The 27,545-nt window shown below is 37.3% G+C and overlaps 1 protein-coding gene across 12 annotated transcripts in view; it reads left to right on the forward strand.

Annotated features, from left to right (window-relative positions):
- USP32 (ubiquitin specific peptidase 32) overlaps positions 1-27,545 on the forward strand; it is a 124,501-nt gene that overhangs the window by 36,925 nt on the left and 60,031 nt on the right. For 11 of the 12 annotated variants that reach the window (XM_036340272.1, XM_036340263.1, XM_036340267.1 and 8 more), the window contains 6 exons: positions 4,924-5,029; positions 7,483-7,601; positions 12,414-12,573; positions 20,952-21,083; positions 24,087-24,194; positions 27,086-27,201. In XM_036340272.1, the coding sequence (XP_036196165.1) occupies positions 4,924-5,029; positions 7,483-7,601; positions 12,414-12,573; positions 20,952-21,083; positions 24,087-24,194; positions 27,086-27,201 (741 nt within the window). The remainder of the gene's footprint in view (positions 1-4,923; positions 5,030-7,482; positions 7,602-12,413; positions 12,574-20,951; positions 21,084-24,086; positions 24,195-27,085; positions 27,202-27,545) is intronic. The other variant, XM_036340268.1, reaches the window with a different exon arrangement.

Genomic DNA, 27,545 nt, shown 5'->3' on the forward strand with positions numbered 1-27,545 from the left:
CTAGGGAGGTGCTAATATAGCCTTTGCCTGAGGCTATCCAGCAAAAGCCTCCCAGCAGGGCTTGGGTGGGGCGGGTCCCACGGGATCAACAGGGCGGGGCTAGCAGTTATGGCTGCTCTCAGTCTTGCCCTCAGAGGCTCTGCTTCTCAGTGTCCCGGTAATCACTGCAAGCCCCTTGGAGAGAAAGCTGCTCTAGGGTTCTGACCGATGCCAGACAGTCCCGCTTCTCCCGTATGAGTCTGGATCCCTAGAGACTCGCCTGGAACTGGAGCTCAGAGCCTGAGACTCCCTCCCAATTGAAAACGACAACCACGCCCTCAGCCGCCAGCCCCCTCCGCATGCACTCCGCACCTTAGTATTTTACTCCCATACTGCACCTCCTCTGAGTCTCGGTATGCTTTTCTCTTTCCTTATAGTTGTAGAATTTCCACTCAGCCAGCCTTCCTGTGGTTCTGGATGATGTCCGTTCCGTCTTTTAGTTGTATTTTTGAAGTGGTTGTTCGAGGCAGCAATCTCCGGTGTTTACCTATGCCGCCATCTTGGTTTCTCCACATATGTCATTCTAAATGTACAAAGAGAATAAGATTAATAAAACAGGGAAAGTTATAATAGGAATTTTTTATTTTTTTATTTTTATTGATTTCAGAGAGGAAGGGAGAGAGAGATAGAAATATCAATGATGAGAGAGTATCACCGATTGTCTGCCTCCTGCACACCCCCCACTGGGGGGGATCGAGCCCACACTCAGGCATATGCCCTTGGCCAGAATTGAACCTGGGACCCTTTAGTCTGCAGGTTGACGCTCTATCCACTATAGCTAGGGCTATAATAGGAATTTTAAACTTGGTATATTATATAGAACCATAATTCACCATTCCTAATTTAATTAGAGACAGTTTCTATTCTGACCTGACTTGTGTGCTTTTGAATCTTGTGGTTTACATGATACAGAGATTACATTTTTGTGTGTGTATGTTTGTGTTTTAATTTTTTTTTTGGTGGGGATATATGTTGCATTAATTCTCTTATATGTATTGTGTAAAATTGTGTAGTTCTTGTTCTGTCATTATTTCAGATTTATGACAGTTAGCTTTTTCCTAATATGACTTACTGGGTTCTCTGTTTCAGTATGAATTCACCTATTGCTTCAGTATGAATTCGCCTATTTATTGATTTAAGAGAGAGAGAAACGCTGATTTATTGTTCCACTTATTTATGCATTCATTGGTTGCTTCTTACATGTGCCCTGATGGAACATGCAGGGATGGAACCTGCAACGTTGGCGTTATTGGAATGACCCTCTAACCAACTGAACTACCTGCTCAGGGCTGAAATCTTTCTTGATTACTAGAAATAAGTTTATATAATTTTGCGTTCTTTGTTGTTTACATCTTAGTTTGAGATTTTCAATAGTGATTACTCTCCAAAAATTTACTATGTAGATGATATTGTTCTAGTGATGGTATTAAAGATATTTATAACCTCTTTTGTTTTATGATGAGTATTCTATTTGACCTTGTGATTTAATAAACATAAATTCAGCTGTTGACACAATGTTTGTCACACACTGATACAAATAGTTGAGTTAAGTTTTGATTTTCCCATTTCTTATCGAGTTATATAGTGTTTATGTAATAGTTGAGTAGTATAATGTTTAGGTCAGTTATAAGCTACCGGTGGCTGTAGGTAAAGGCACCAACTGGCATGAATTTAGGAAGAGCTTGCCCTGAGCATGCTTGGCTCTTAGTTTGAAAGATAAGGTCAAATTAATCATGGTATTTTACTGTAGTTTGCCTAGGTGAGACAATTTTTGACTGTCATGGAAGTTCTCAGAAATGCCTTGCTTACTACAACTTTTACATTTGAGAAATAGGAATGATATGCCACTATATCAAATTTTTCTCCATCTGAAAGGACTTCTAAACCTAAGAAAATAAGTATTTATTTTTAAAATATATTTCTTTATTGATTTCATAGAGGAAGGGAGAAGGAGAGAAAGATAGAAACATCAATGATGTGAGAGAATCATTGATTGGCTGCCTCCTGCACGCCCTCTACTGGGGATTGAGCCCACAACCCAGGCATGTGCCCTTGGCTGGAATTGAACCTGGGACCCTTCAGTCTGCAGTCTGACGCTCTATCCAAAGCGGCTAGGGCAGGATTATTTTTTAAATAATCTTTAGGAACCACATTAAGCCCACATGAGCCTATTTATTTGAAAGATAATAGAATGTTTACTTAATATTCTTGAATTCCAAGGAGATACTGCCTGAACTGTTTAATTATCATTAGTCTGTTCCTCATTAGGTCATTTCAGAGCATCATGCTATAATGGTCAAGGTTGTTATTTTTATCCTCCGATGAATAATTTCAGCTGAACCCAAAACTGGCAATAACATAGTTATCTCTATATATAAAAGACTAAATGACCGACCGTCTGACTGGCTGATACATATGACTTGCACTGGCAATTTAAAAATAAACATTGACTCACGCATGTGTGATACATATAAAGCTCTCACTGGCACCAATTGCACATGTGCATTTCGATCTGTCATTGTCGATTGTGAATTTGGTTGACACTTCTATTATAGAGAAAGGGCGAATAGCAATAATAAAATATTTCTTCTAATTAATTTCCTTTCAATGTGCACAAATCCGTGCACCAGGCCACTAGTATATAATAACATAGTTTGCAAATGTTACAAGAGGTACAATTTGGTTATTTGAAACCAAATTTTCCCTCAGAGATACTATGTCACTGTGATAGACTTTGATTGTTGTTTATTAATATTATATGCTAGTTACTTTATTAGCTGCTTTGCAAGTATATCAGTTAGTACTTTGAACAACCACATGTAGCTGGTTTATCTATTAATTGGGATATTAACTTTGAACACTTAGATAAATTATATTTGCCTAATGAATTCACAAATTTTTATCTGACAACTTAAGTTATATGACATTTGTCATTATGTAAGTATTGATGTTACTGTCATTTGATCAGTGAGGAAAAGATACTGAGGCTTAAGGAAGTTAGGTTACTTGCTCAAGTATTAAAGCTAATGAGCAAGTCCATGTATCCAAATCCATTTTAGCTACTGTTCTATGTTGCTTCCCACTGATGATGATAATAACTAACATTTATGGAGTTATTTGCCAGTTATCTGGAGCTATGATAAACATTTTATGTAACTTATCTCATGTAATTCTCACCACACCATGTGAAGTGTAGATGCTATTCTTATTAATCCTCATTTTCTGGCTTTAGAAATGGGGGTGGAACTAGAAGCCACAGAGGATTTTGGCACAGTTTCATGATCCCAAATTTTTGTTGTCTCTACTGGAGCCCCCATAGGAAATCTGATACCTCCCAGAGATGGAATTCAGCTATTTGAATTGAGAAACTGGAACCTTCCCTTATAGGCATTTAAATAACTTCTTTTCCCCTGCTGCTCCTTAACCATAGTTAATATGCATACTGGTTAATCCCATGCTGTTCTCTAGATTGAATTAGATTAGTGAACAGTAGGAGAATACTTTATTCTTGTGTCATTACCATGCAGCATAAAATTCAGTTAACTTATGTAAAAAGGTTATAGCTTTGTTGCCTAAAATTTCCAAGCTCAATTCTGTTCTTCTATATTTATATAAACTAAATTGTTAAGAAACTCTAAATACATTACATTTAATCTTATTACCTTTAGCCAAGTGTCCGTCTTGATGAGTTTGATTCTGTATTGTTACCTATTTTATTAGCCATCCCTCCCAACTTTGTTATTTACAAAATTAATACATATGCCTTCTATATCATAACCCTACTCATTGATTTAAAATGCTTAGGACGAGGTGCTATTTGTAAGTAACAGTCGTACCTTGGCCATAATGTTGTGCTGGCTGGGGGTATGGAACCCTAGGAAGAGACAGGTGGTGTGGCAGTCTCAGAGGTGTATAAAGAGGAAGGAATCAGGGGAAGTTATGCTGACTCCTGGGCATTTTTAAACAGAACCAAGATTGAAAGCACAGAATATACATGCTAAAATTCTGAGGGTTAGGGAGATTAGGTTATCATTGGGTGGAAGTGAGGAAGATTCAACAAAGTAGATGCGGTCAAGGCTCTCCAGTGCTACAAGCCGGCCTTTGCATGCTGAATATCTGGAAAAACTAAAGCTAGGTGGTTCTTCAACCCAGCTTTGTTTGTATAAAACATTTAACTTTGTGGTTGAAAGATGGATGTTTTATATAGGACAGCAGAGACTGAACTAAATAGTGTTTTTTTCTGGAGCTGAACACAACTAAGGCTTAGATGTTATCTCTAGTCTGACTGAAACTCTGTCTCTAGTCAACAGACCTGAGTCTGTTCCTGAGATTATTTGATGCAGACCAGAATGTCATTGTCCCAAGGATTTAATGATTGAGGGAGTGAATGTGCAACGAAGAAGGCATGTGGGTCTGGTTGCTAGATGAGGCCAGTTTGAATGAAATGGACAGAAAAAAAAGTCATATTAAAGAAATGAAGTTGCTGCATGGTTACACATTCAGTTAGAGAATGTCAGTCTTTCAAATCAAAATATGTATACATTTTATAGAAGTTGAAGGAAGTTCTGTAATACCACAGAATCCTTATCACATTATTAGGGCTGTTAAAGGACCTTATCTTTCTGGACCTTGCTAAGGAATCCAAAGAAACAGAATAAATATTTAGTGTGTGAGCCAGTGGTATATGTATTTGAGAATACATACAGTATATTCTTGGCTCAGTGCGATAACAAGGTGTTAAAGAGGAAGAAGGGGAAGAAACTTAATATAATTTCACTAAAGTTTACCAGGGGCCTTGTTTGGAGATGGAGACAAGATTTGTTTAAGGTGTTATCAGCCTCAGATTCCTCAACATCTAAGATTGGCTTTATCATTTTCTCCTAGGTGATTTACTGTTCTTTTGGTGGAACATCAAAGGGACTACACTTCAATAATTTAATAGTTGGACTTGTTCTTCTTACAAGAGGCAAAGATGAAGAGAAAGCAAAATGTAAGTACTTTTTTTTTTAATCTCAATATGATAATATAGATGGGCACAGAACTATTTTACCTCATTTTTTTTATATTGATTTGAGAGAGAGAGAAATTGCTTTGTTGTTTCATTTACTTATGTATCCACTGGTTATTTCTTGTATGTGCCCTGACCAGGGAGCGAACCCACAAACTTGGCATATCAGGATTATGCTGTAACCGAGTGAGCTAGCCAGTTAGGGCCTTACCTCAAATTTCTGATGATAAGAAAAGGATTTAAATTGATATTTATCTGAAGAAAATAACAAGTGTCCAAAAAGCACTTGAAAAAATGCTCAACAGCCCGGCCAGTGTGGGTCAGTGGTTGAGCACCGACTATGCACCAGGAGGTCATGGTTCCATTCCTGGTCAGGGCACATGCTCTGGTTGTAGGCTCCATCCCCAGCTTGGGGCATGCAGGAGGCAGCCAGTCAATGATTCTCTTTCATCATTGATACTGATGTTTCTATCTCTCTCTCCCTCTCCCTTCCTTTCTGAAATCAATAAAAATATTTTTTTTAAAAGAAAAATGCTCAACATTATTAGTTTTTAGAGAAATGTAATAAAAAATTACAATGACACAACAAGTCACACCCACGAGAACGGTTAAAATTAAAAAGAAACATAGCCCTGGCCAATATTTTCAGTGGTTAGAGCAGCCGTGGGCAAACTACGGCCCGCGCGCCTGATCCGGCCCGTTTGAAATGAATAAAACTAAAAAAAAAAAAGACCGTACCCTTTTATGTAATGATGTTTACTTTGAATTTATATTAGTTCACACAAACACTCCATCCATGCTTTTGTTCCGGCCCTCCGGTCCAGTTTAAGAACCCATTGTGGCCCTCGAGTCAAAAGGTTTGCCCACCCCTGGGTTAGAGCATCGGCCAGAGCATTGAGGGATTGCAGGTTCAATCTCTGGCTCCAGTTGGGGCACATTTGGGAGGCAACCAATCAATATGTCTCTTTCACATCGATGTTTCTCTCTCCCGTCTCCCTTCCTCTGTTTGCACTCTCTCTAAAAATTAAAGGAAAACTATCCTCTGGTGAGGATAACAAAGAAACAAACTGAAGAAAAAAAAAAGAAACAAACTGAAGAAACATAATAATTAGTGTTAGTGAGGATGTGGGAAAATTGCAATCCTCATACATTGCTTATAGTGTAGCCACTTGAGAAAACAATTGGGCAGTTCCTCAGACTTTTGTTAAAAATCAAGTTTTTACCCTGGCCTGTTGTGGCTCGGTTGGGTGTAGTCCTACCGTCGCCGGTTGGATTCCCAGTCAGGGCACGTGCCCAGGTTGCAGGCTTGATTCCTGTTAGGGGGCATATAGGAGGCAGTCGATCAATGTTTTGGTCTCACATCGATGTGCTTTTTTTTCTCTCTCTCAAAAATCAATAAAAACAAAATTTTTAAAATCAAGTTATCATATGATCCAGCAATTCCCCTTCTAGTTACATACCCAAGAAAATTGAAAATGGATAGTTGACCCTGGAACAATGCAGGAATTAGGAGCACCAACTCCTGTACAGTTGAAAATTCAGATATAATTTTTGACCCATTCAAAACTTAGCTATCCCTTGGTATCTAGGAGGAATTGGTTTCAGGACCTCCTGGGAATACCATAATCTGAAGATGCTCAAGGTGTCCTATATAAAATGGCATAGATCAATGCATACAGTCAGTCTTCTGTATCTGTAGGCTCCCAATTGTGAATTGAAAAACAGTAGAGGTGTTTATTGGGGGGGAAAATATCTGTGTATAAGTGGACCCCCATGGTTCAAATCTGTGTGGTTCAAGGGGCAACTGTATTCATTTTTTTAAAAAGTACACAAATGTTCATAGCAGCAGTGGTTGCAGTAATTCATACTCTAATTAACAATGTATAAGAGTTTCTGTTTTTTCCACATTATTACTAACTCTTTGTATTGTCACACCTAAACATTTTTGCAAATTTGGTATGTTTAAAAGTATATCACATTGCTGGATGGGTTGTTTTTTTTGTTGTTTTTTTAATCCTCACCCAAGGATATTTTTCCATTGATTTTTAGAGACTGCTACAGGGAGGGGAAAGAGACAGAGAGAGAGAAACATTGATGTGAGAGAGACACATCGATTGGTTTACTCCCACAAGTGCCCTGACCAGGGCTGGGGATGCAGCATGCAACAGAGGTACCTGCCCTTGACTGGAATCAAACCCGGGACTCTTCATACTGTGGGCCGACACTCTATCCACTAAGCCAAACTGGTTAGGGCTCACATTTCTGTTTTAATTTGCATTGCTGGGTTGTTCTGAGGAATAAATAAATTTATGTGTTCATAAAGTACTTGGCACTAGTAATCACTGAGTAATTGTTACCTTTCTCTTTCCTCCCTACTTCCACCAAGGGGTATATTTGATCTGTGATAAGATTAATTTATTTTTCCTTTATCCTAGACATTTTTAGTCTTTTTGCAAGTGAATCCGGCAGCTATGTTACACGGGAAGAAATGGAAAGAATGCTCCATGTTGTGGATGGTAAAGTCCCAGATACACTCAGGAAATGTTTCTCAGAGGTATATTTAAAGATTTACATTTTATCCCTACCTATTGACTATGAGTATTAATTCTTAGTTTAGCTATGATGAATAAATATTTATGTGCAGCATATTCTTAACATTTTTTTAATTTAACAGTTGATGTTTTAACCATGTTTTGTGCTCAAAGATCCATAGTACTTATTTCTGCTACATATGTGAATCTGAAACCCAATTCTACTGTAAAGGCAGCTGTCTATAATGAAATACACTCCCATATTCTCACACCAACACACACATTCTCACACTGTGATCCTGCAGGAACCTGGGCATTGCTCGCATTGTAGTGCCATTGCTTTTCATCATGGACATATAGGTAAAGCACTCATTTGCCTTGATCCAGTCTTATATCTCTTTGACCCATCAGGGCCCGTTTTACTATTTATTTTATTACTCAGTTGATTTGCATTGTGAAATATTTGGATTTACAAAATTTATCATTTTTTCTCTTTCCATAATTTTTTTATTTTCATTGTATAAAAGTTAAACATTACAAAATGTGTATCTTTCAGAGAAAATTCCCATTTTTCTTTTCCGAGGTCTGCTGATATGGGAAAAGTTCCTAGAGATGGTGGAGTAAAAAAAAACCCTTTTAGAAGTTTCTGAATCTTTCCTGCAGCACTCATGCTGTATGATTTCTTATGGGTGGCTCTTTGACACACTTTCATTTCACAGAAATGACAATCCTTCACTGCTCTTGGTTTTATTCAGGGAGTTTTTATTCAGTTTAGTTTAGTCACCCTTCCTAACTATATAGACATTGGTTGTCAATACTGCAGGTATATATATCTCTTTGGACTCTTTATCTTAAGATTTCACCACTCTGACTTTGAGCTTCCTCTGTGTTGATATCACTTGGAGATTTCCCTTTCTTGCTTTTGAGCTTGGCAGTGCAGTTTTTGGTAGTGGTTATGGTGTTATATTTTACTCAGTATTTCTATATATTTGGTGCAGAGGATTAGCCTCTTGCATTTTTGGTTCTGACATATTGACTGGAAGTTGCTGTGATAGTCTTTTAATATTTCAAGACAAACTGGCTAGCTATGTGTTTTTTCCCCCTCCAATAACAAACATTTGCTAGTCAGAAAAAAATGTAATCTAACCTTTTCAGGCTTGATTTAATTGGATTTTTTTCCCCCCAGAGATGTCAAATGTGTTAATACTCTGCTCATTTGGGGGAAAAATGTGTATGTTTTTTATTTTAATAAGGTTTATAAAGACATTCCCGTTTTATAGATGGGAATTAAATGTGGTTATCACCCAGTTCTCTAATTTAGGCACAAAAGCAGGTATATATATTAGATGATAATTAGTGCTATAGGAAAATATAAAATAGCCCTGGCCAGTTTGGCTTGGTGATTAGAGCATCAGCCCTTGGACCAAAGAGTCAAGGGGTTTGATTCCAGGTCAAGGGCAGGTACCTCAGTTGCAGGCTCTATCTCTGGCAACCAATCAATGTCTCTCCAACATAGATGTTTCTCTCTCTGTCTCTCCCTCCCTCCCTCCTTTCTTCCTTTCCCTTCTCCCCCTTCCTCTCTCCTTCCCACTTCCTCTCTTCTTCCCTCCCTCCCTCCTTCTCTTCCTTCTTCCCTCTCCCTCCTTTCCCCTCCCTTCCTCCTCTCTTCCTTCCACTCTCAAAAAAAAAAAAAAAAAAAAGAATCAATGGAAAAATATCCTTGAGTGAGGAAAAAAAAAGATTTAGGTGGTGATAAGGAGGAGGTAGCTGAGTGTCAGTATTTTGTATAGACTAGTTAGGAAAGGCTTGTTAGATAAAATGACATTTGAACAAAAAATTTAAAGGAAGTGAGAAATAAAACCAGATATCTGGGGAAAGCACTTTCCACTAAGAGAATATAGCTAAGGCCCTGAAGTGGGAGTGTACTTGACATGATTAAGGAGCAACAAAGAGGCCAGTTTAGCTGGAATGTAGTGAGCAGGCTATATTGTAGGAAATGAAGTTGCAGAGGTTGGGGGAGGGGTGGGATAGAGTTAGGGGTACTATATATATGACCCTGTGTGAGTTCTTTGACTTCACCCTTAGTGAGATGGAAACCATTAGAGAATTTTGAGCAGACGACTACATGAGTTGTGTTTTTGTTTTTTTAAATATGATCGTTTTAGCTTTTATCTGTAGGGTAGGCTGGACAGAGTCCAATTGAGGTATCTGAATGACCCAAGTAAGAGGTAATGGCCATTTAGATCATGTGTGGCAGGCAGTGAGGTGATAAGTTTTTAGATTTAGATTCTATATTTATTTTGAAGGTAGAGTTGACAGGATCTTTTCTTGTATTGATTATGGGCTGTGACAGAAAGAGAAGAGAATGACTAAGGTGTTTGGCCTGATTTAGTAAATGAGTTGCCATTAACTAAGATGGCTAAGACCACTAGAGAGGGAGGTTTGGGGCATAATTAAATTTGAGAATCATATTAGACATTCAAGTGGAGTTGTCAGCTATCCTTTTTGACATAATAAGTTGGAGTTCAAGGGAAAGGCTTTATTGGCTTATAGATAGAAAACAAAAGGATTTATTGGCTTATAGATAGAGAGTGGCAAGATGAAGAGGAATCCAAAACAGGTGTCCAATGAGTAGCCTGTGAGGAGACCCAAGAGTGAATAGTGTCCTGGAAGCCAAGTGATAAAAGTGTTTTAAGAGGAAGGAGTGTTTAAGTCAAATAAACTGAAAGGTCAATTGACTTGACCTCTGATCACAGAGAAATGATCATTAGATTTGAAGGGTAGCTCATTGTTGTAGGTCCTGAGGAATAAAAAATCACTGGAGTTGGGTTACTAGAAGGAATGTGCTTATGAGAGGAAATTGTGATGGGGAGAGGCTTAAAATTGCATTTTTGGGAAGAGCAATGGTTATTTTAAGAAAATGATCATAAGACTTTGGTAGAAAATATCTGGGGTAGTGTTTTATGAAGGACACGAGCTTTGGAAGGGGGAAGATCAAAGAAATGAGAGGTCAAGGTATTACAACATTCATATGTAAGGCTATGAAAATCATTAGATACTTAATGGGTGATATAAACTCAACATTATAAATGGGCTAATTTTACCTGATTCAGCTATTTGATGTATTTACCTGCTGTAATTTCTGAGTAATGTATCTGATGATTGAGCTTTTCCAAGAATTGGTAATTTTCCAAATTACCAAGACTCGAGCTTTTCAAATTACCATGTTTCAGTATCAGTTTTCTTAGAATAGGCTTATTTTTTAGATCTTCCATAATGTTTTGTGTGTTTTGCACTCCTAAAATACCCCCCAAAACTAAAAAGAAGCACTATAGCTAAAAGATAATGGACCTAGCACCTAGATTTAAGAGACATGGAATGGGGTCTCTACTTTTTCTGTCTTGGCTTTATTAGCCTTGATAAATGATGTTTGTTATAAAGGAAATCCACATAGGAGTAGTATTGTTTTTTTTTTTCTTACTGTATATATATATTTTAAAATAGAAATTCATATTTTTTGTTTGTTTGGTTTTTACTTATTTAATTTTTTTTGTTAATCCTAACTCAAGGATATTTTCCCATTGATTTTTTTGAGAGAGTAGAAGGGAGTGGGGGAGAGATAGAGAGAAAAACATCGATGTGAGAGAGACACATCTATTGGTTGTCTCGGGCACGCATCCCAATCAGGGCCAGGGAAACTGCAACCGAGGTATGTGCCCTTGACCAGAATCGAACCCGGGACCTTGAACCCAGGACCCTTCAGTCCACAGGCCAAGGGTCTATCCACTGAGCCAAACCTGCTAGGGCTCCACCATATCTCTTTTAGGTTATAAGTTATTTGTATCCCTTAATATCTACTGAGTGTCATTCCTAATTGTATTTCCTGGGTGAGTTGCGTCTCCCTTTTTCTCACAGTAACATCTGGCCCTCACTCAGCGTAAGTCCTGTTGTCTTCCAAAGAGATTGATTTGCATAGCCATGTGATGTTCTGTCCCAGCCTGGGTACTATTTTTCTCCAGAGATTTAACAAGGCAAAGAAGTCTTAGTAAGGAAAGAAAGCAAAGAAATAGAAATATACTTGTTTCTTTTTTGTATTCTAGTTGACTTGTGAATACTAGTACATGTTTTCATTGATGCCTTCTGGTTGAGGACTCTAGGAAAGTTGTTTTTTTTTAAAATATATATTTTATTGATTTTTTACAGAGAGGAAGGGAGAGGGATAGAGAGTTAGAAACATCGATCAGCTGCCTCCTGCACACCCCCTACTGGGGATGTGCCCACAACCACGGTACATGCCCTTGACTGGAATTGAACCTGGGACCCTTCAGTCCGCAGGGCGATGCTCTATCCACTGAGCCAAACCAGCTAAGGCAGGGAAAGTTGTTTTTAATTTGCCAATGAAACTTAAAAGAGCACTTAAGTTTCATACGTGTTTAATTAAAATATGCTAATTTCTCAAATATATGCTAATTTAGATTGAGGTGCTAAAGAAGAGGGATAAGTGAAAATTGGGTTTATTAAATATTAAAAGAAATGCAGTTTACTGATTTCAGGATATACCTTAGCAAATAAAATATGACTTATTAGTAGCAATGTACTACTTTCATGAATTGATGAAATATGTTGTAATTTGCATATAGATTTTGAGCAAATGGAAGTTCTGAAATACAATTGTTTTTGAAAACACCTTGATTTCCAAGATTACAAGATAATTTATTTAGATAATTCTTCCTTTGTAGATTAATGTCAACTAATTGCAGATTTCAAGTTGTGCATGATCCAAGTAAAATACTTTAAATTTTGACTAAACTATGCTTTTTCTTTCCTAATCATAGGGTGAAAAGGTAAACTATGAAAAGTTTAGAAATTGGCTTCTTCTAAACAAAGAAGCTTTTACCTTTTCTCGTTGGCTACTGTCTGGAGGTGTATATGTGACCCTCACTGATGATAGTGATACTCCCACTTTCTACCAAACTCTGGCTGGAGTCACACATTGTAAGTAATGACATTTCATTGTTTCCTGTTCACTTTTTAATGCAATTGCCTATAAAGAAGAAATTTATATTGTCAGTAGTTTTTTTTCTTCTAGAGTGTAATAAAATGAAATGCTTTGCTGAAAGGGAAAACTCTTTTTTGTCTACTTTACGGGTATATTCCAAATGTGTGGGTTTTTTCCCCACAGCAAGCAATTCTCCAGCACTCTACAAACACCATTTGAGAGTCCTGCAATTCATTTCAATTTTGATACTATCTACCTAGGGTTAGCATAGACACCACTAGGTTTAGGGCTCAGTGCCACAAGGCTGCCCCTCTGGTTGAGGACTCTGTCCCCCACTTCAGATACCAATCACAAGTCCAGGTTGTCACCGTACTTCTGACCAATCATCTGTAAATTAGAGGTTCCTATGAGTCCCTCCTTGGGTTTGATAATTTGCTAAAATAGCTCACAGGATTCAGGGAAATGGGTATGAGTACTGATTTATTATATAATACAGGATATGTGAAAGGATACAGATGAACAGCCAGATGAAGAGATACATAGGGCAAGATCTGAAAGAGAGCTTCTGTCCCTGTGGAGCTGGGATAAACTAGACCTGCTAGCATGTGGATGTGTTCATCAGTCTTGAAACTCTCTGAACCCCATACTTTGGGGATTTTTATGGAGGCTTCATTTCCAGGTCCTTTTCCTCTCCAGATTGGGAAGTGGGACTGAAAGTTACAGTTTCTAATTATGGCTTGGTCTTTCTGGTAATCAGCCCCCATCCAGGAACCCACCAAGAGTCACCTTATGCAATAAAACAAAAGGCTTCTACTACCCAAGAAATTCCAAGGAATTTAAGAGCTCAGATGCTGCTGCTTTTGTCATGTGGTCTCCATTTTTCTACAGTTTGAATTAATTTTTCATTTGCATTTCTGCATACTTCACATTTAATTTTTAATTTATTTTTTAATATATTTTATTGATTTTTTTTACAGAGAGGAAGGGAGAGGGATAGAGAGTTAGAAACATCAATGGGAGAGAAACATCGATCAGCTGCCTCCTGCACCCCCCCCCACTGGGGATGTGCCCGCAACCAAGATACATGCCCTTGACTGGAATCGAACCTGGGACCCTTGAGTCAGCAGGCTGACACTCCATCCACTGAGCCAAACCGGCCAGGGCATACTTCACATTTTAATTGAAGCAATTAAGATGCATTTTGCCTTACCTTAGAGCAGGGGTCCTCAAACTTTTTAAACAGGGGTCCAGTTCACTGTCCCTCAGACCGTTGGAGGGCCGGACTATAGTTTAAAAAAAAAACTATGAACAAATTCCTATGCACACTGCACATATCTTATTTTGAAGTAAAAAAACAAAATGGGAAAAAATACAATATTTGTATTTGCATGTGGCCCGTGGGCCGTAGTGTGAGGACCCGTGCCTTAGAGTCTTGGAAATGGCTTGGTTTCTCCTTAGAAGTTACAAGTCCCTTGAGTACAATACTTATGGTCTGTTTATCTTGGGGTTTTTCTTAGTGCAGTGGACTAAATGCATGTTATTGGCCTTAACTGTGTCAAAAAGTTTTCAGCCATTAAAAGTCTACATTGTAAATACTGATTTATACATTTGATTTTCCCAGCAGTGAGCAGTAGGTATATGTTATTTTAGGATTGTAGGGTTAAACTTATACCAAAGAGAAGGACCAAGGTAATTATATTTGAATAAGTTTTAACAACTTCATAGTATGTGAGGGCTTTTATAAAGACATATCATGTTTTAGGGGGAAATTAATTATGATATTTTACAAATTTAATGAACTTCTAAAGGTCAAAAGTTAGTTCTAAGATCTTCCTTTCTAAACCTTTTGCTTAAATAAATGATGTGAGATACAGAAAACTGATTAGTATTAAATTAAGGCACATGGAAGGTCAGCTTCCATTAAATATAAGGGAATTATGTAATTATTTTATCTACTCCCGTAATGCACATATTGGCCGTAGAAATAAGCCAATAATAGTGTGTGGTAAAAACCTGAAGAAATAATATGCTTTTAATTTTCTATTATTTATAAAATTAAATTTAAAAATTTAAAGTTCAAATTGCTGGCATCATAGTTGATTTTTGTCATATTCTTGTTTCTTATAAGAGAGCTACCTCAAAATTAAAAAAACTAATCAATTCCCTAGCCAGTTTGGCTCAGTGGATAGAGCATCGTCCTGAGGACTGAAGGGTCCCAGGTTCAATTCCGGTCAAGGGCACATGCCCGCGTTGCAGGCTCGATCCTCTGTAGGGAGCATGCAAGAAGCAGCCAATCAGTGATTCTCTCTCATAATTAATGTTTCTATCTCTCTCTCCCTCATCTTTCTTCTCTGAAATCAATAAAAATAAATTTTAAAAAATTAATCAACTATAAGGCCGCTATAATATATTAGTAGTTACCAGCCTTTATTGAGCATTAGAATTATTTGGGAAGGGTATTTATTAAAAGTGCAACTTACTGATTCTAATACCAAAGATACTTATTCAGTGCGCCCTAGGACTCTACTTTCCTAGATTTCCAGGGTAATCTGATGTTCATGGACCCTGGACTACATTTTGAGAAATACTGATATGATGTTGAGTTCTTCAGACTTTGGGTGAACACTCTGGCCCTGCCACTTATTATTTATGTAACTCTGGGAAATTTATTTAATCTCTTTGAACTTTTTTCCTTCTCTGAAGAACAGGGCTAATGATACAACTTACCTCATAGGTATGTTATAAGGAGTGTAGATGAGGAAAATTTTTTTCCTTATCCATATTGGGTTCATTGGCTGGGTCTTTTAAATTAGACTGAAAAAAGACAGATAGGAAGAAAATGAAAGTTTATTAACATCCTGCATGGGAGCATTCATTGATGTATAACTCCAAGGAGTGGTTAGAATTTGAGCTTATATATCATTCTAGCAAAAAAATACATACAATAATTTTGTAGAGAAGTGAGGAGAAAAAGAGAAAAGGGCTTTGAACTTCTATGGATGGCAAAATGTGGGAAGGCTAAAATATGGAGAAACTAATAACAGATAGGGTTGTTAATGAAGTTTGTTATACAGATTCCTTCCTCTGGTGATAAGGATCTAGGGTTGTCTCTGATGAGTAACTTCTGTTCTTCCTGGTAGAGGGGCAGGGAAGATACCTTTACAAATTAGGCAGATAGGGGAGGACAGAGAGCTTTTCTTGTATTTGCTTCTCAATTGCCCTCAACTCAAAATAATCCTTATGCCAAATAATCCTTTATGCCAAAGTGCCATATTTGGGGTGGCATATTGTGCTATCCTTTATGAGTACATGAAATGATACTTTTGGCTTTTACAGGACTCAGCTCTATGCCTGGTATAGAATAGGTGCTTTACAATGAATATGCATCCTCTTGTATTATTGAAAACATACATGGCTTGTGAATATCAGTGAGTTTCACCCACTGTTTCCAGAGACTAATTGTTTTGGGAGCAGGCAATTTTCTAACAAAGGGCTATAGACCAGTGCAAAAATGAACTCCTCCACATCTGTGGAAAGTTTTTCTTGCTAGTTGGTTTTCTTTTATAATTTATAAAAATAAGGAACCAGAATAAACAAGTTCAGCAGAAACTCAATTTGCTACTAGCTTCAGCAAATCGCCACTGTCTTAGTGGGCCTCACTATTAGAGCATTTTCACAAAATCAGAATTACTGTTAAACATCTTACAGAAATTCTGACATGGGCAGGTTTACATTCTGATGACTGATTTATCATTTATAAATTCTCAGTTTCTGTCTAAGCAATTCACTACTGACATCTTTGTAGGCTCTTCGACTCAAAGCATATATGCTACTTTATACTTTTCAAATAATATTTCAGGAAAGTGGAAACTTGTGATAAAAATAGAGACTGTTATTAACTAATTTATAAGTAGACAGAAAATATTTATTTTACAGCATCAATAACTATTTAAATTTGTGTAATGAGCCAAGTTATCCAGGAAACATAAAGGAATTACAATATTTCACTTGTAAGTAATATTTATATTAGAATGCAGATGCCTTTAATTACTTTCTCACATACAATTATAAAGTGAAATTTGAAGTCATAGTCAGTTGAACATACTGCCATATTTAATCAAATTTTTTTCTCTTTTATATAAATCACAAATGAAACTGAGGAGCTGTTTGTATTCAATACAGTTAGAGTAATTAACTGATTTGACTTATACAAGATTTTAGATTTTGTCATGGCAAGTACATTTTCAGAACTGCAAATTTCAAACTATTGTTACCTTACCTCTTATTTAAATTTAAGATATTGAATTAGAACTTTAGCCCAAAGTTCTAGTTTTTATGCTTGAATAGATCTTAACCAAATGTTTATCAAGATGCTTATATTTATCTCTCATAGTTTGCTATTTAAATACCTAAGATTAATTTTATAAGAAATTTTTTTGGTCAAGTATAAACAATGTTCTTAATGACAAATTAATTTTTAAAGCCATTTATAGTGAAGAGAGACATAGACAGTGTTTGCAATAATGCTGAACATATTTTTAAAAAATATTTTAAAATTGATTTCAGAGAGCAAGATAGAGGGAGAAAGATAGAAACATCAATGATTAGAGAGAATCATTAATTGGCTGCCTCCTGCCCACCCATTCCTGGGGATCAAGCCTGCAACCCTGTCATATGCCCTGAGCAGGAATCAAACTGTGATCTTCTATTTCATAGGTTGATGCTCTACCACTGAGCCACACCTGCCAGGCAGTGCTGAACATCTTGGTGATGATGTTCAGAGTCATGAGAACATATAGATAGAGCGTAAATGTGTTCTATATAACTAAATGTTTGAAATAGGTTGGAACAGCTGTTAATTCATTCTCTTTTTTTCATATCTGAGAGAATAGTCTAAGACTAAACCCTGGTCTTTTGGCTTTTTCTTGAAATACCCTTTCCCCATCTGTTTTTTCACAGTTATTTAGCTCCACATAGTGTTAGAGTTTGGAGACACAGACTATAAACTCAAAATGTAATTCATTTTACATACTTAGATCAGTGTATCTATCCTCTACTACTGAACATGCATAGTCCTAGCCAAAAACAATCTGGCAGCTCTCTTCTTGAGTTTGAAGGCTCATCCTTTAGATGCTAACCTTTGAAATGCCTACATTCTGTCTAACTGCCTTCTAGTTCTAGGTTGAAATGTCTGTCATCTTTAACATTCTTTTTTTGTTACTCCCTGAAAAGTAAAGTTTTTTTTTGTTTTTTGTCTTTTATCTTGGGTCCATGATACAGGTCCTTGTATAAGTTATTCTTGTGTTTGAATTATAAGAGAACACAACAGTTTTTTTGTTTGTGTTTCTGTCCTGTTATTACCTGTCTTGCCTACAGACTTTTTGTAAATACTCTTTTGCCTCTGCAAGACCTCCAGGGCCTAGCTGCTCACATGCTCCCTAAAAACCCTGTGTCTGTTGCCTCATTGTACTTTCCACATTAGATTAAAATGACCAATTTTTACTTTTATTAGAATCTAAACATAGTTGTTTGTTCACAATCATATCTATAGTTTTTGTCAGACACATAATATTATACTTTTATTACATATTTGCAGAATATTAAATGATTTTTCATTATAGTTCCTGTACTTTTCCTCCCTCCCTTCCCTCCACTTCCCGTCACCCCCCCCCCCCCCCCCCCCCCCCCAATACTTTGCTCTGTGGAAGGTTCAAATTTACCACATGCAGATTGGGTACTTTCTAGAGGAGGCACTATACTCTGTGTACATTATTTCATTTAATCCTTGTGCCATCTCTGTGTACATTATCTCATTTAATCCTTCATTTCATCTCCATTCTGAAAAGAGGCAGCCAAGACTGTGAGAAGTTAAAGAAATTTTCTCAAGATCAAATGACTAATAGGTGTCAAAGGTGGGATGTTTGAATCCCAGAGTGCATGCTTATTTCCATTTTAGGACCTGAAGACAGTTGATTGACACAGTCATTTTATTCTTTAATCCTTTATGAGTAGCTTGTAATTGCAGATAAAAGGATTTGGTCATGTGGCAGTTGTGGTGGTTGTGAGCCATCTTCTTCAGACTGCAGAGAATCTTGCAGATTCATTTTTCTAGTTTCTTTTTCCCTTGGGATACTCACAAATGATTATTTTTTATTTCTCTTCAATAATTAATTTCATTTGATCCAGGCAAGATCATTGAATGATTGTCCTTTACCTACAGTGAAATAAATAATAAAATAACTATGATTTTTAAGAACTATGTTTTAATAACTGAGAGTGAATTTTCCTTAATGTTGATCATATTTTTCATAGAATTTAGAAAGAGTTTTTGAAGTTTCCCTAAAATGTATCATAAGAGTCAATAAGCTTGCTACCTCAGTGATTCCTTGTAGTAATAGAATCTGGATTCTCAGGTAATTAATACAGTATTTTGGGCTAATTTTAGGGCCATATAACTAATTTTGATTATTTTTCTTTTCATATCTAATTCAAATTTACATTGTCTCTATTTTAGCATTTATTATCTCAACTAAAAATATGTATATTATTGTATTCCCTTGCCACAGTTTAGTTTGTAGTGTTAAAAACTTTGAATACAAAAACGTACTTTAGTGATTCTTAGACCATAAGCCGCTAGTAGATCTGCATGTCCCTCCTTGTTCATCCTCTTGTCTTGTAAATTATGTAAGGCTTACAGCCATTTTAATTACATCTTAGAAAGTCATTGCTTTTGAGAAGGTTGCATCCTCAAAAATGTTGAGGAACTTTGTGACTGTTTGAAAACACTTGGACATTTTGCCTGGCTTTTTAAAAAATTAGAATATGCCGAAACCGGTTTGGCTCAGTGGATAGAGCGTCGGCCTGCGGACTGAGGGGTCCCAGGCTCGATTCCGGTCAAGGGCATGTACCTGGGTTGCGGGCACATCCCCAGTGGGAGATGTGCAGGAGGCAGCTGATCGATGTTTCTCTCCCATCGATGTTTCTAACTCTCTATCTCTCTCCCTCTCTGTAAAAAATCAATAAAATATATTTTAAAAAAAATTAGAATAAAATTATGGCATTAAAGAGTTTTTTCTGCAGCTGGAGCCTCTGACAAGGTGGGACTTGAGTAGGATTGCCCATTGTGCAGGACAAGAACTATTTAGAATGTTAGGAATATTGTATGCTGCTATTGTGAACCAGAAAAAAAATATCTATAGATGGGTAATAAATTAATTTCTATATAGTTTATAAAGTATATGTTTTAGGTGTTGGTTTATGAATTGCAAATAGAACAACTACTGCAATTATTACCTCTTTAAGGGAAAATAAGGTTAGCTGCCTTCCCTCTTCTCAGAAGTGTTTAGCTGTCAATTCATTCAAAGTGTTTGAGTAATAATAATATAATACATATAATTTACTATAGTTTGTTTTGGCAAATATTTAATTAATGAATTGCAGTCTGTAACCCCCAAATGAATAGTTAACGTGAGCTTAAAAGGAAGCTCTAAAGCATGTTTTTAATTGGTAACCAGGACCAATCCGATCATTATTTTCCTCTAAATATGTTCTACTTGTCTTTCCACATTTCTACTTCAGTAAAGAAATTGTGTTTTTTAAGGAGATTAAGGTAAAAAAATTGGGATGCAATTGGTGTGATTTTTCTGTGTTCTAATTTAGTGTATTATGTAAACATCAATCAGAAATACTTTAGTACCTTAAAGAGGGGGGAAAGCACATATAAAATATAACTATGATTAGCGTATCTGTGGTTTTAAAAATATATACCTTCTGATGAATGAGGAAAGAAAAATGTTCATGTTTTCATGATGCTCCTATAACCTTTCACATCGTAAATCCTCTAACTCTGCTATCATTATTGAGTTTGTTACTTATATCTTTTATCGTACTCTTTTTCATTTACTTAATAAATATTGAATTTGTAAGTAGTAACCATATTGATAGGATGAATCAGACATAGATTCTGCTCTTAGAATGTTTATAGTAGAGAGAATATGTATATAGAATCTTTAAACCCCAGATAGAGATTGAAACTGATAAAAAATAAGTACAGATAAAAATGGTGTGGGATACCAAAAAGAAATGTTTCAGTTGTTTATTCTACATACTGGATTTAAGCAGTCTACTAAATGGGCAGTTGCAAAAGTAATTTTTTATTTTAAAATCTTTTTTATGTTAACTTGAATTTACTTTTCATGCTAGTTTAGATATAATGTATTCGTGTTTCAGAATTTTGTTTTAGATAGATTATGTGGTTTTTTTTAGCAATTAAATTGGGAAATTAAAATATATCCTTAAAAGTTATATTATTAGGATAAACAGCCCGGAAGAGGAGGCTGAGAGGTTTTATAATTTTGTTTGATATGACTCTTAGTGGAGGAATCAGACATCATTGATCTGGAGAAACGTTACTGGTTGCTGAAGGCTCAATCCCGGACTGGACGATTTGATTTAGAGACATTTGGCCCCTTGGTTTCACCACCTATTCGCCCATCTCTAAGTGAAGGTAGGAATTATTCTCTTTTCTTCAAGTGTTTTTTGGTAAACAGATTTGAGCCCATCTCTTATTACTAACCAATATATCTTAACTCTAAAGGCCATAATATTACAGGTTTGCAAGTTTCTTGCAAATAGCAGAGTTTAGTGGAAAAAAACTAAAATGGGAATTAAGATTGTAGTTTTGAGCATCCTGTTCTACCTATGTGACCTTGCATAAATTAGTTTGACCAAGTCAATGGCTATGAAGCTGTACTCCAAAGAGTTACCTTAGTAGCTGGTGCCAGGGATTAGGATGATGGCCACTGAATGGGCAGAGCTCCAGGTTTTTGCTTTGTTTTATTTGGGTTTATTTTTTGTTAATCCTCACATGAGGATACTTTTTTCATTGCTTTTCAGAGACTGGAAAGGAGGGAGGGAAGGCGGATAGAGAGAGAGAGAGAGAGAGAGAAACATAGATTCAAGAGAGACACATCAACTGGTTGCCTCCTGCACACGCTCCAACTGGAGCCTGGGTGCGAACCCAGGTATGTGCCCTTGACCTGAATTGAACTCATGATCCCTCAGTGGGCAGGGCTGATACTGTAACCACTGAACCACATCAACCAGGACCAAGGTTTTTTTTAGCCCCATTTCTTCCTCAATTTGAGTGCCTCTACTTTTTTTTCTTTTACGTAAGAAGTTTCCATTGCTATATTCTCCCCCCACCCCAACTACCAAAAGAAATTAAGAAACTACTGGACCATCTCTGAGGTCCCTGCTGGCTCTAAACTTTCCATTGCTATGACTTTCTAAAAAATATCTATGTTTTTATTGGAAGGGAGAAGGAGAGAGAGATAGAAACATCAATAGATTGGCTGCCTCCTGCATGCCCCCCACTAGGGATTGAGTCCACAATATGAGCATAAGCTCTGACCAGGAATGAAACTGGCAACCTCTTGGTGCATGGGTCGATGCTCAACCACTGAACCACACCAGCCAGGCGTGCTATGACTTTTTTAAAACATTAGGGATACAAAGAGTAATTGTAGGTGATATCACACAAAAACATATTTGGAATCTGAATATTTGGGTTCTGCTTCCTCTGATCTTTTTAAACTTCTTCCTTTTGGGAACCCCCTTCTGAGTTTTTAGTTTTCTACTCTTTAAACTGAGGGTATGGAATTACATTCTTGGAATATATAATCTGTATTCTTCAGATTTTTAGGGTACTTCAGAAGTACTTGTTAGGGGAGCCAGAACTGATAAGGCCCTGGACTTTCACCCACTTCAACAGGACAGCTGTGTTTTTACCTTTTCTGAGTTGGAGAATTTGATAAATCATTTTAAATCAAAATAATTTTATTTCTACCTTTTACAAAATATTTGAAAACCACAGGATTGGATTATAAATCCCTTTTCTTTCTGAAATTTAAATACTCATTTAAAAAAGACTAGAGGCCCAGTGCATGACATTCGTCATGGCGGTGTGTGTGTGTGTATCCCTAGCCCTGCCTGCACCCTCTCCAATCTGGATCCCTCTCACAATCCAGCACTGCTGGCTCCCAACCGCTTGCTTGCCTGCCTGCCTGCCTGCCTGATTGCTCCTAACCACTTCTGCCTGCCAGCCTGATTACCCCCTAACCATTCCCCTGCCAGCCTGATCGACGCTTAACTGCTCCCCTGTTGGCCCGATTGCCCCCAACTGCCCTCCCTTGCCAGCCTGGTCGCCCCTAACTGCCCTCCCCTGCAGGCCTGGTCGCCCCCAACTGCCCTCCCCTGCCAGCCTGGTCGTCCCCAACTGCTCTCCCCTGCAGGCCTGGTCACACCTAACTGCCCTCCCCTGCAGGCCTGATCGCCCCCAACTGCCTTCCCTTGCAGGCCTGGTCCTTCCCAACTGTCCTCTCCTGCTGGCCATCTTGTGGTGGCCATCTTTGACCACATGGGGGTGGCCATCTTATTTGTTGGAGTGATGGTCAATTTGCATATTACCTCTTTATTTTATAGGATTATGTAGTACAAAGAAGAGTGCAGTATAGAACTTCTCTTAATATAATGTGTTATTTTTCTTCATGTCATGGAAGAGCTTTATAGGAGCTTATTAATAACAGCAGGTTAAAATCAAAATAAATGTACAAGGAATCTAATGAACAAAATAAACTAATGAGTAAAATAGAACCAAAGGCGTAAAAACATGGAACAGAATGAAGAATCTCAGAGGGCGGGAAGAGATTAACCAAAGAATTTATATGCATATATGCATTACCTATGGACATAGACAATAGGGTGGTGAAGGCCTGGGGCAGGGTGGGAACTGGGTAGAGGGGAAGAATACAGGAGGAGAAGGGAGAAATCTGTAATACTCTCAATAATAAAGATAAAAAGATAAAAATAATAGTATGTTATATCTTTGAGTGTGCAGTTAAACTTTTCCTTTTTCCTTTTTTTTTGTTAATCCTCACCTGAGGATATTTTTCCATTTATTTTTTGGGAGAATGGAAGAGAGAGGGAATGACAGAGAGAAATATTGATGTGGGAGAAACACATTGATTGGTTGCCTCCTGCACAAGCCCTGACTAGGGCCTGAGCCGGGGAGGAGCCTGCAACTGAGGTACGTGCCCTTGACCATAATTGAACCTGGGACCCTTTGGTCTGCAGTCTGACACTCTATCCAATGTGTCAAACTGGCTAGGGCATCCTTTTACTTCTCAATCTTTCTAAATAATTTCTGATTTTGAATTAAATTTTATTTTGTACACTATAGCCATTTTAGTGGTTAAAACTGATACAAAATAGAGAGAGGCAGACATAACCAAACACTAAATGATAGTAATGTATTTCTGCTAGGATCTTAAGTTTTAGTTATACTTATACCAAAAGAAAAAAAAAAATAACTTCCTGAAACTACTGATAAACTCTTTTTTAAAAAATATTTGGCCAGTTTATGGGAGTCATGCCTGCTTTTATAAATATGTTATTATAACAGTAGGAAGTTTGGTTGCTTTGGTTTATGGTGTCTTTTCCGATTTTACAGGTTTGTTTAATGCTTTTGATGAAAATCGTGACAATCACATAGATTTTAAGGAGATATCCTGTGGGTTATCAGCCTGTTGCAGGGGACCCCTGGCTGAAAGACAAAAATGTAAGTTAAACATTGTCACAAAATTTGCAAAGTATACAGTGACAAAATTAGTATTCATCTAAAATCGTCTGTGGATTAAGGCTTGAATTTTCATCACTTTGTCAGATTAGCATATAGCAGTCTCATGTTGATATTTTATTGAAGCCATTCTAAGGATTCAATCATCTATTCTTTGCACTGTGGAGCAGTTTGGTATCTTTGTGATTAATAACTAGTGGCCCTGGTGCACAGATTCGTGCACATTGAAAGGAAATTAATTAGAATTTCTGGGGCGGTACCGTGACTTGAATGGCATCTGTGGAGTGTAAGGGGAGGGCAGGGGGAGACAGATCTTCTGGCTCACAGCACTGGTTCCCGTGCAGGGACTGATGGAGGTGGTCCCAGGAGGTGGCTAGCAGTGCAGGACTGGGTGGCACCACCGGCGTCTGCAGAGTGAGTGGGGTCCCTCTGGCAGGTGGGGTCCCTTGGCCTGGCCTGTGGGGATTGGGCTGAAACCAGCTCTCTGACATCCCCCGAGGGATCCCCGAGTGCAAGAGGGCACCCTACAAAGTTGCTTTTGTACAGGGTGTGGAACACAAATGCAAGTGTGCAATAAACCAGATTCAGGGCCGACAGTGCCCCAGGAGCAACATAACCCACAGCGGAAGGTGGAATCGTGGAATCGCGTGGCCCTGTGAGGAATCGGGCTCCCTCCTCTCTGGTTCCGGGGTGCGTCACCCAAGAACCGCTGCTGCCAAGTCACCGCAGCTCCTGTGTTGAGTATCTGCCCCTTGGTGGTCAGTGTGTGTCATAGATACTGGCTGGATGGTCGGACAGTCATACGGTCACCTATATATATAGGTGGGGTTGAGTGTCCTGATGAATTTACAGTTCATGATAAAGAAACTATTTCAGCCATAATATATTTGAAAATGTTAAACATTTAAAAACTATTTTCTTTTTTCCCCCCCTAGAAAATATTTTCTAGTAGTCTATATAGAGAATTCAGTGCCTTGCATAATTGGAAGTACAACTCATTTTCTATGATTTGTATAAATATTTTAATAGCAAAGTGAAATTTATGATCAAAACACAGTTTTATTAAATACTAAATTGGTCATTTAAATCTAGCTAAAATGTTATAGCATAATTTATAAGCATGTTACATATTAAATCTTAACCATAATTCACAAAATGCTGTTTACATTTAATTGGTACCTAATACTGATATATTTACTAAGGTTATTATCTGTCTTTCTAAAATACAGATCATAAATGTTGTCTGTTTTGAGTGTGCTATTTGAATATTTTGACCTTCAGTAATATTACAATAATGCACTTTAACAGCATAATTATTTTGGGTGTGTATGAAATAGATTATTACTTAATATTAAAAACTTAGATTTCTTCTTTTTTTTCATGATGATATACCATTAGTTTGACCTGGATTTATGATAGACTAGAGGCCCCATGCATGAAATTTGTGCAAGGGGCTCGGCCCTCACAGCCCCTCACAGCCCTTACTTCGTCTGGAAGGATGTCTGGAAGGTCGTTTGGCTGTTCAGTCTAATTAGCATATTAGCTCTTTATTATATAGGATTATTTGTTCCCATTAAAGTGCTAATATTGCCCTAGTCAGTTTTGCTCAGTGAGTAGAGCATCTGCCTGTGGACCAAAGGGTCACGGGTTTGATTCTGTCAAGGGCATATACCTTGGTTTCAGACTCTATCCCCAGCCCTGGTTGAGGAGCGTGCGGGAGGCAGCCAATCAATGTGTCTCTCTCACATTGATGTTTCTCTCACTGTCTCTCCTCCTCCCTTCCACTCTAAAAATCAGTGGAAAAGTATCCTCGGGTGAAGGTTAACAAAAAAATAAAGTGTTAATATTAAAAAGAGAGGCTGAAATTTTTGCTTCTCACTTGATCTTAATTATGGAGTTAAAAACTTTTTAAAATTATTTGCTGATGGACCAATGAAAGTTAAAAAACTAGTGATTCATTTGGAGTTAATTAGCAAAGTGCTTATATTTCTAATTCTTACAATCTATAATAATAAGAGGGTAACATGCTAATTAGACCAGACGTCATTCTGGACATTCTTCCTGATGAAGCCAGGGCCAGAGGGAAGCCAGCCGGGTCCCGGGTGCCAGCAGCCAGGGAAAGGAAGGCCTACTCTTGCACAAATTTTTGTGCATCGGCCCTCTAGTATTATATATAAATTTCATTGAAGAGTTGAAATTCTTCTTTGGCAAAACTTTGAGTGTATATTAGTTTAATTGGAGAGGCAAAATGGAAGTAGACTATCTTAATACCAGCTTGTCATTGATTCTTAATGTAGATTGAATATTTTCATCATTAGAAGAATCAACTCTTCAGTGATCAGTTTTAAATATTAGAAATTAATTTAAGGGCTTGAATTACCTCCTTAAAACCTGTGAGGTATGGTAATATTTATTGGCCCCCTTTTTTGTTTTCAAATTTGAGAGAGACAGTCCTAACCAGTTTGGCTCAGTGGATAGAGCTTCAGCCTGCAGACTGAAGGGTCCCAGGTTTGATTCCGGTCAAGGGCATGTACCTTGGTTGCGGACACATCCCCAGTAGGGGGTGTGCAGGAGGCAGCTGATTGATGTTTCTAACTCTCTATCTCTCTCCCTTCCTCTCTGTAAAAGATCAATAAAATATATTTTAAAAAAAATTTTGAGAGAGACAGATTAGTGAAGTGTGCAGTTAGTCCTACATGTTCAGGGGACTTTAATGACATATTTCTATGTCTGCTCTAGATGAGAACTTAATCCAGAATATATTTGTTTGAGAAATTCAGTAATTTTACTAGGGCAGCTTCTAGTGAAATGTATTGTACTTCTAAACATAAAACTAATTCCCCTTCATAAGAGTTTTTTTTTTTTTTTTTTAGTTTGCTTCAAGGTATTTGATGTTGACCGAGATGGAGTTCTCTCTAGGGTTGAACTGAGAGACATGGTGGTTGCACTTTTAGAGGTCTGGAAGGACAACCGCACTGATGATATCCCAGTAAGTTCTGATTTTAAACATCTTATTGTATGTAACTTCCAATAGGAAAATGGAGTGGAGAATTTTTTTAAAGTCAGCGAATGAAAAGGATTTTTTATTACTGTTAGTTGCTGAATTATGCTACTCAAAATATTCATTGCTGAAGATGCAAAACTGGGTAGAGAATTTGCCTTAGAAAATTTAATAAGCTGTATAAAGTAAGAATGAAACTACAGGATAATTGTAATTTTTAAAAGCAAATATAAAATTCTATTTATGGTAATAAAAAATACTTGGTCAAAATATAGTATATTTTGGCCACTGAATAATAAAAATGGTATCAACTCTTTCCTAATTACTCCTTT

This window comes from Myotis myotis, unplaced genomic scaffold (assembly GCF_014108235.1).
Source record: "Myotis myotis isolate mMyoMyo1 unplaced genomic scaffold, mMyoMyo1.p scaffold_m19_p_17, whole genome shotgun sequence".
NCBI classification, from domain to species: domain Eukaryota; kingdom Metazoa; phylum Chordata; class Mammalia; order Chiroptera; family Vespertilionidae; genus Myotis; species Myotis myotis.